This window comes from Battus philenor, unplaced genomic scaffold, assembly GCF_028537555.1.
Source record: "Battus philenor isolate CCGP_79_NKW_IND1 unplaced genomic scaffold, ilBatPhil1.0.hap1 SCAF_30, whole genome shotgun sequence".
Lineage (NCBI taxonomy): Eukaryota > Metazoa > Arthropoda > Insecta > Lepidoptera > Papilionidae > Battus > Battus philenor.
In genome coordinates, this window is record NW_027181694.1 from 2,487,293 (window position 1) to 2,497,104 (window position 9,812).

Here is a 9,812-nt window from a genome sequence, read left to right on the forward strand (position 1 = left end):
TCAGAAAACCAACAAAGAATTATTTACAAGAAAGACTTCCTTCTGAAATTTTCCACGATTTTCTCTGACACACTTTCATCTAATAAAGATATTACTCTCATCTAATTACGTACATGCCAGACACGGTGTACCAGTGCTTGCAAACCTTTGGTCACTTTTTAAATAAAATTATTAAAGTGTTACATATTTTAATGTATTATATATTTTACTAGCTGATCATGAAAACGTTGTTTTGCAAAAAAATTAAAGTTTTTAATTAACATATAAAAAATAAGAGTTGATCGTAGAGAATTGATCGTAGAAATTTTAGGGTTATATACATTTTTGTATGCTGTATCATAAAACAATAATTTTTTAGCCCAATAAATAAAAAAAATGTAGGGGTGGACCACCCTTAACATTTAAGGGGAAAAAATTTCGCCTAATAAATAAAAAAAAATGTAGGAGTGGACCTCCCTTAAGATTTATGAAAAATAGATGTTTTCCAATTCCAGGCCGATAGGCGCGCTAAGATTCACGAAAATTGGTAGAGCCGTTTCGGAGGAGTTCAATCACGCACACCGTGACACGAGAATTTTATATATTACATTTACGCTATTAATAATCGATTTTTTGAAATCTCTTCTCGTCCAAAATACCGCTATGTTTAAAGACGAAGGTGTTTCACCAATGTGTGTTGCTGGTGATGACATACGTATCCTAGATGTGGTGGTTTATGACGGGTCTAATAAGAAGGCTCAAGATCACCCAGATAGCAGTTGAAAAGGCTATGGAGTTTCGATGCGGGATATAATCAAAATGAGGATATCCACAGAAGAACCAAGATCACTGGCATAGCTCTAAGAATTGCCCATCTAAAGCGGCGCCCACTTGTGGGTAAACGCGGCGTGGGTACACTCTCCAACTAAGTGGACTGATGACGTAAATAAGTTCTTCCTAAGGATCTTTAAGGATCTTTGGGTGACATATGACTTAAAGTTGGCGTCCGTCGGCTGAAAAGAAGGAAGAAGAAGAATGTATTGTTAAACATCTGTGAGTGAAGAGATTCATAGAATGACGAAACTACACAGTCCACTGGATTATTTGAAGTGCGCAGAATAGAAGGCCGCTGAAGTCTTAAAGTTCTGGAGCGAAGATCATAGGTAGGCGAGCGTGTAATAGGACATTCGCTCACAACAGAGAGACATATGTAATAAGATCTTTGAAAGACACTGAATGTGGGCAGTACAAAACTGGAATGTTCTATTCTATGTTCTATTATAATAAATGGTAATTGTATATATACCAAGCAACCAGTGGCGTAGCTAGGGGGTTGCGAGCGGGGGGGCGGCCCAGGCACCACAAGTAGGGGGGGGGCACCAAATTTGAAAATAATTATTTTGAATTTTTTTTGAATGATGAATAATGAAATGTTAGAAGAAAAATGAAAACCATAAATTAAAGTAAATAACATAAAAAGAATATCGAATTTCACTATTTTTATGCTAAAAAAGTTGTTAAATAATATGAACATTAAAAAAAATAAACGGTTACAAATTATAATATACACAGTGTTTAAGCCTTTTCATTCACAAAACACATAGTGTTTTTTAAAAGGGCCCTAAATGACAAAATAATAAATTATTACATTATTGCAAGATTATTTAATGATAAATGGATTAAATAATCTTGCAATAATGTCAATAGAACATGAACTAGTCGACACTATTGATTTTAAAAATGTGATTAATGACTTTGCAGGCCAAAAAGCGATGAATGTTCGTTTTTAAATTTTCCCAATAAATTTTATTAAGATCTAATGTTATTTTATATATTTTTATTATTATTTGGAACCAAAAAAATATATATTAACTACATTTTGTTCTGAATTTTGAAATTTTTTATACTCTTTGGGGGGGGGGGGGCACCAAGCCCCAATCTGCCCCAGGCCCCAAATACCATAGCTACGCCACTGCAAGCAACACATTAAAAACACACAAAAAAATAGCCGTGTTTCAAATAAAAATGCCTCAGTAAATTTGTACGCCGCACAAAAAAGGTTCGCGATCTCTGCAACTAGAAAATTCAATAGGGCCATGTGGCGTTTCGCGATTAGATTGGGAGGGCGTCTGTTAAAGATTAACGCCTATTTATTGGTCAATAAGAACTTAACGGCGGGAAATAAAACACGCGCCGTGTTTAGGATGCGTTACGTAGGTTTTTTTTTTAATTTCCTCTTTTTTGCGTCAATGGAATCTGAGGCATTCGTATTTTAAAAAAAAGTATTTATTGAATTATTATTATGTAAGTTTATTTTCCTTTTGTTAACCAGATTTTATTAAAATAACATACAATATGATCACAAAATGTTTTTTTTTTAAATATTAATATAGTTTCATCATCATTATGATTATGTCAGTGTTTACATGCCTATTGCAAGTCATAGGCTTGCCTCTAAAGATCACAACGGTGATGTCTTTTGTTCACCTAATGGGGGGTTTATTTACACCGCGTCTACTGCCTCCTGGTTATTATTTGATGATCTTTCGATACCAAATAACGTCGGATACGAAAGCAATGTGTCTTGCCCACTGCAACTTCGTACAAGCTATTCTTAGAAATCGGTGACTGCGCGTGTCTTTCTTTCTGATCCGATCTCAATAAGCTCCTAATATTCGATGCTGTCTAGATGACCTGGAGTCTTCATATAAAGTACACCAGCGACAACAGTTCACAAGTCATCACCGGCAACACACCCTGGTCAAATACCGTCTACAGATGTCGATTGTATTTTATAAGACCAATTGTAAACTGATACAATATACCTTGTAATGATGTTGATTAAAAAGAAATTAATTTACAAATAATCTCTATATATATATATATATATATATATATATCTTCTCCGTCGCTTCGTCATAAATGATAAAACATGACATTCTTCGGTACGATATCTTTTAAAGACTGTGATATTTTGAAACTGTCCAGTAAGTAGGTGATGAATCTTTCTCAACGTCGTCATCAGCCCTTAGATATCCACTGCAAGGCATAGATCTTCTTCACCACCTATAGAAGGATATAATTGCCACGCTTGGCAAGCGACTTGGCGATCGCAGTGTGGTAGCATAGGCGATCGCAGAGGGCGCCGCTGCCCATCCTCTGGAAACTTTGAGGAGTGTCTACGGGAATCGAACTCCTTCGATTGCAATTCCCAGTCTTCTACCACTGGGCTACCAGTACTTGTGATGTTGTTTTGATTTTAATATTACAACTATTACTTTTGTAATAATGTGATTAAATATCGAAACGTGTGTTATTTGGTTTGTAGACTCATTTACATGGTTGATATAATAATGTACACATTAAACATTATTCAATTTGATTTAAAAAAGGAACTGTTGAGTTTCTGGCGCTTAGTATAGCATTCAGAGCCGTTGGTAGCTTACTACTTATAATGTTAAAATAATCGACGATACAAAAGGGCATTTGAATAAATTTTAAATTTAAATTTGATTTCTATATTACCAAAAACCAATGTTTGTTTTTGTGTGTTGCACTACACCAGTGATTCCCGAAGTGGTCTATATCGACTCCTAGGGGTCTATGACAACCTGTAAGGGGTCTACGTCAGCGAAAAAAAATTTGGGGATCCATAAAATGAAAATGGGGTTCCACGATAGTGGATCTCAACACATACACTGATAGTACCTATTTACTCACATCATACTATCTTATAATATCAAAACATTTACATTATTTATAAAAGTACCTATGAAGTGAAAAATTTATTATATATGTTTATAAAATTGTGTAAGTTGTAGGATGTTGGTATTCGCTTTGTGGTCGCAATACAATAAAACCTGTAGTCGCAGTCTGAGAGCTTCGCTACCTTGCACTGACTTGTTCAATTCGTCACTCTATAAATACGAATGTGGGACAAAAAAATAAATTTACAGGAAATCAATATCAGGTAAGTAGGGGGTCTACCCAACACGGAAAAACATGGCAAGGGGTCTACGACACAAAAAAGTTTGGGGAACTCTGCACTAGACTATATTTTTATTTTATAACAACCTGACAAGTGTTTTTTTATTTTGATTAATGTTAAATTTATGCAAGCTACATTGGCGATTACATTTTGCATTATTAAAACATTATTTGAACTAATGATTCGAATCGAAACACCTTCACCTTCGAGCTCAATTCCTTTAAATAAGTCCCATGGACTTGTTGAAACTGAATGTAAATATAAACAGAGATAGACAAAATATAAAAAGTCAGTTAACAAGTTTCACAGGAAGTTTCCGTCGAATTTTATGACCAAAAAAAAAATCGTTATAAAAAACAATTTTGTTCAGTAAGTTGTAAATTCAGGGAATGTAAACATGACTTGCAGTTTGACGGTAACCAGACCGCACGTGCTTGGCTTGATTGTAAACATTCTGTCTTGATGGCAGGTAGAAATGACCTATATTAGGAATCTTCAAGGTGGGGTGTATTTTCATATTCAATAAAGAGGTTTTAATGAATTTAAGATCAGATTTTATTTCTTGCCAGGCTTAAAGAAAAAAGTAAAATATTTGTATATTATATTCTTTTTAATCCTCTAAGTGGAAGAAGGGCTTATGTTTAGCCGTGGACGTCATATGATTGTGATGACATTTCGGATTTTGAACCAACCGGGATTTGAACCTATAAAACTCAGATGTTATCGAATAGGCTACCACTTTTCTAGTACATGTGTTTTCAAGTATAATTCTTCTATAAATAAATTAAGTTATTGGCATAAATAACGACTTAGCCAAGATCGCGGGAAGTCATTGTGGTATATATAATAGATTCAGGCATTACTTTGCGGAATCCTAAGTAAGAAAAGGACTAATATATAGCTACTTCCGCTATATAGCAGTAGTCGTGCAATAAAGTGCACCGCCCGCCAGCCCGCTGATAAATGCGCGTGCGGCAAACAATGCGAAACACAACTACCACTGTTAAATTGAACACGTGTTTCACCCCTCCACGGGGCATCCTCAGGAGTAATGTTACACCGTGCAAATAGTGATCACTCGGTGTTTGGCTGATATGCTATCACCAATACGACATAACTATGTTATAGTTTTATGTATATATAAAATTATTCCAAAAAAAGATATTTATGGAGGTTCAAGTCCAAAACATTTTTATTCAAACAGGCATTTATATGCGCTTTTGAATTGTCGATTATTTTAACATTATAAGTAGGGGTACGGAAATTTCGTATTTACGAAATAGATGCGAATAAATGCGAAAATTACTCATAAATGCGAATAAATGCGAAATGTATGGTATTTTTCTTTTTTCCAAGGTCTTACTCAAAATGAGCTAATTGATGAATATGCACACTGTCATAGGTTAATTATTCGGTCCATTAATATAAATAAAAACCCCAATGTGCAGGACATATTGTTGGCCGTCAAATGCAACTTTTCGTATTTTTGCTGAAGCAGCATTACATAGTGCAATTAACAGCGTGGACGCTTAACGCTTCATCTGCATATAAAATCTCGTCGTACAGACCAAAAAACGACGTTTAAAAAGTCGAATCTTTATTTTTTACAATGTTATCTTTGAATTAATTAAAACTGTTTGATGTTAAGACTTGTACTTTAAAATTTTTTTAAATTTTACTTTCATATTTAGCAATAAAATTACTAAACAAAAATTTTTGTTTAATAAATGCCTAATTTACCTAAATTTTATAATTTTAAAGTATAAATGCGAAATTTATGCGAAATTTGCAAATTTTGAAAAATATAAATGCGAAATTGGTGATTTTTTTTTGCGAAAATTCCGTACCTTTAATTATAAGCAGTAAGGTACCATCGACTCGGAACATTAATCTGTTAAGAGTCGGCCAGAAACACAAAAGTTGCTCTTTTTAAATGACATTTAACAATTTTTTATGTGTACATAATAATATTAACCATGTAAGTGAATCAACATACCAAGTAGTAGTCACACATTTCGATAAATTTCAATGAACGCTATAATAAGATTTATTTATTAATATACTTTAGTTTTTGGTCTGAGATATCTCCTGAAAATTTATTATATATGCGTACAGGCAGATCTTTAAGATTTATTAAGTTTTTGAACACGATTTAATTAATAAATCAATTTTTTAATGAAACGATGTAACATGAAAGCGGGAGCGATTTTTTTCTCTTGACTTTTTTGGCTTTTTTTTTTTTTTGGTCAAAAGTCAAAAGCTCCGTTCAGCCACTCGAGAACACGTGCTGGCAATCAATGCGTCTCTTGTTTAGACGATACGCGCCCGAAAAAAAAAATTACGGTTGTTTTTTTTTTTTTTGTTCACCGTTTTCTTTCCCATCGTATTACTTGTAATATATAATTTGCGGTGAAACGGGATATCTGTACACGATCATCTCTTTATTCATAAATAAAATGTTTTGATAATTCCAGAACACCTTTACTAATAAAGTTTTTATTTCCTAGTTAGTTATATGTTATTTATTTATGTTATAATCAATGGTATTTTAGTAGCAGTAGTTTTATAGTAGTTTACTCATACTAGAGAGAACCGTTTCTGGAGTTTCTTCCTCTCTTTCTTCTCCCAGTGGACTCTCTTTCTCTTTCCGAAGTGGCAGTCGTGATATTAGCCAGCCGCCTGTCGCCAGCCAGACGGAATACTAAGCAGGTATTATTAACCCTTAATAGCCTGATTTACGAAATTTATTTTTTAAATATTACTGTGTTCGCTTGAGGGTCTAGATGAAGGAAAAAATAGATTTTTTTTTAATTTCGTTGAAAAGAATATTATACATCAGTAAAATTCGTACAGCCAACCTATAAAAAAAACTAATAGTAATGTGAATATTGCGTTTAAAAGATTGGTATCAAAATTGAAACTCTAGGCTATTAAGGGTTAAATGTGTCAGACCAAGCCGAAATCCTCCTTAGGGGACCCTTAAGGCTAGTCACTCCATGGACCGTTCACCAAAGCGATGTCAGAGCCTGGCAACCCCAATCCCCGCGGTCTCGGCCCAGCTCTTCACGGGGCACGGGGGGTTCTCTGAGTACCTCCACAGGTTCAAGCTCAAGGAGGACCCCTCGTGCTTCTGTGAACCGGGTGTGGACCAGACCGTGATCCACCTTGTGGCCCGGTGTCCCGCATTCGGGGGACTCCGGCACGATTTCGAGTGCCGGTCTGGCGTTCAAATCAGGGAGGACTCGATAGCCTCCCTGATAGGCGGAGAATATAAACATACATTCTTGACCCTCGCTAAGGAAATTGCAAAAAAAGCTATAGACAAAAATAAAACGCAAATACAATGAATAAATAGAAAATAGAAAATAAAATGATAAAATAGGAAACATAAATCTGTGATAAATGAAAAATAATTATGAAGTAAGAAATAAATGTAAAAATAAAAAAGTAACATAAAAATAAAAAATGTAAATTATAATAAGAAAAGGGGAAAGAATGAAAGTTGAATAGAGCGAATAAGAAAGAAAGATGAATTGTTCTATGAAAGAGAGAAAATAGACTGAAAGAAAATGAAAATTTAAAGAAAGAAAGAAGAGAAAGAAAATAAAAAAATGAATGTGAAAAAATATAATTGTAAAATAAGTCCCTGTCCCACCATAAGATAGGGGTACGAGAGGCCCCCAATAGCGGGGATCATAAAAAAAAAAACCCCAATCCCCAGTCCCAATTTGATAAAATAGTATGTAGCGGCATGAGACGACGCCACCCCGGGAGCCATGGTGCTTTGCTACTTTAAAAGAAGTCGTGGACTAGACGCATTCTGCTTCCTACCACTCCGTACCCGCGGAATCTACAAATGCCACTTGGACAGCAGTGATTCTTATAAAAAAGGCGAATTCAATCAACACTTCGCAACTACATTTGTGTGTAGAATTTTATAAAATCACTTCTTAGTTCATTTTTACGGCTGCAAAAGAAATATTTTTAACAAAATTTCAATTCTCTATACCTTACCGTTCTTTAGATATCATGATCAATCAGTTTATACATTGATACATAATTTTTATTCATTCACATCATCCTGTATATTAATACAGTTTTTATAATACAATGCGACAATCCAATAGCATCTATATAAGGTTTGCAGACACAGACAACAGTAAACAATTATTAGTTTTAATAAAAAATAATATGAATTTTAAAAACGCTTTTTCTTACTTTATTATCATTACGTTATATATTATTTTTGAAACCATTGATAAATAAGCTATACATTCACCGCTTTAAAGCTGTTACACCAATAAAAACTCATCCTGTATACGTTCACTAACATAAGACAAGTGTTGAAACAAAACACAGGTATCCTTGGAGACAGTGTTTAGTAAAATATTTTTTTTAATTTGTTTCAGAACAGCGCTGCAGTAGAAAAGAAGGCCAAAGGACGCACTGGCTGGCCGCAACACGTTTGGGCGTTGGAATTAAAAAGTGAACAGAATCTTCAGACCTAGTGTTGCGATTGCAACATCATGTATATACACCCACTGCAAGGCTTCCCCCAAAGGTGGGCACGAATACCGATCTTTCTCGGTCCACCTAGTGGGAGAATTACACACGCTGCTGAAATATATAGCAACACAGAAAACTTTCGTTCGGAAATTTCAGGTGTGTTTCTATTTCACTCGTATTTAATTATTTCTTGGATATTAATAATTGGTGTGAAGCGTTCATTTCGTAGTGCTGGCCACTAGCGCCACAATACTTTTATGTAGAATTGTTCTAAATTCGAATTCAAATCGGCGTTCGAATGTAGACATGTATAGTTTAGTGTAGTGGGCGGAAGTGAGATACCGATCGAACACGTTGGCGAGGAAATATTCACATATGTAGACAGAGTATTTACAATTAACACGACCTAACACGACGACAGCGAGCACGTCACTGATGGAGTTTGAATTCAAATCGGCGTTCGATATTTGAATTTGAACGCGCGATAATGTTTTTTCATAAATGTATCGTGGCTGTAGTGGCCAGCTATACGTAGCGTGAATGCTATAGATATATGCTCTTTAATCATAAGAGAAGAAGATAACTCAAAGAACATTCGAACATTAAAACTTTTGGTTACAATTTTCAATGGTCATTTTATTGTAAAGTTTAATTTAAAACTAATTATAGTTAAATCAAAGTATACATCGTGTTTGGTTATATAAAATAATGCTTAATTGTCAGCAAAAACTTTAAAGGTTTTAAATATGTTACCAAATTATTATTATTTTTTTCTTTTACAATCCAACGGGTCAATAACTTCTGGCACTAAAGTCTGCAAGTACAGACAGTAAACAATTATTAATTTTAATATGTCGTACTACTAATTTTGATTACTTTATTTATTGTTATTGAAACCATTGATCTTTGAATAAAAGATAAAGTTAAAATTCATTTATTCAACATTCATATTATTAATAGAATTCCTATTGATCACCAACTTTTTAAATATTTAATTTTTGACACTATTATGTTTTGAAAAGTCTTATAGTTTTGGAGAAAAAGCAGGAATAAACTCTACAACAATACATCTTTCAATAAAGTTTAACAACATACATACATATACACTTTATCAGATATAGCCTAAATGAAATCAAAACAATCAAGCGACATCGCTGCCAAGGATTCTTGTCATTTAAATATTCGTTTATTAAATAATATGCCTTTTCCATCAATTTATTTTTAATTTGAATACATTCACCCCAATAATCCTTTATATCTATAACCAATCACCCTGTATACAGTAATGATGTTAATATTTACTAATATAACACAAATACGAAAATCTCATTTAAATATA

The 9,812-nt window shown here is 33.8% G+C and overlaps 1 protein-coding gene across 2 annotated transcripts in view; it reads left to right on the top strand.

Moving 5' to 3' along the window:
- LOC137927411 (uncharacterized) overlaps window positions 1–9,321 on the top strand; it is a 42,208-nt gene extending 32,887 nt beyond the window's left edge. For both annotated transcript variants that reach the window (XM_068771212.1, XM_068771213.1), the window contains one exon: window positions 8,377–9,321. In XM_068771212.1, coding sequence (XP_068627313.1) covers window positions 8,377–8,475 — 99 coding nt within the window. In that variant the 3' untranslated portion in view covers window positions 8,476–9,321. The remainder of the gene's footprint in view (window positions 1–8,376) is intronic.
- Window positions 9,322–9,812: the final 491 nt, after the last annotated feature.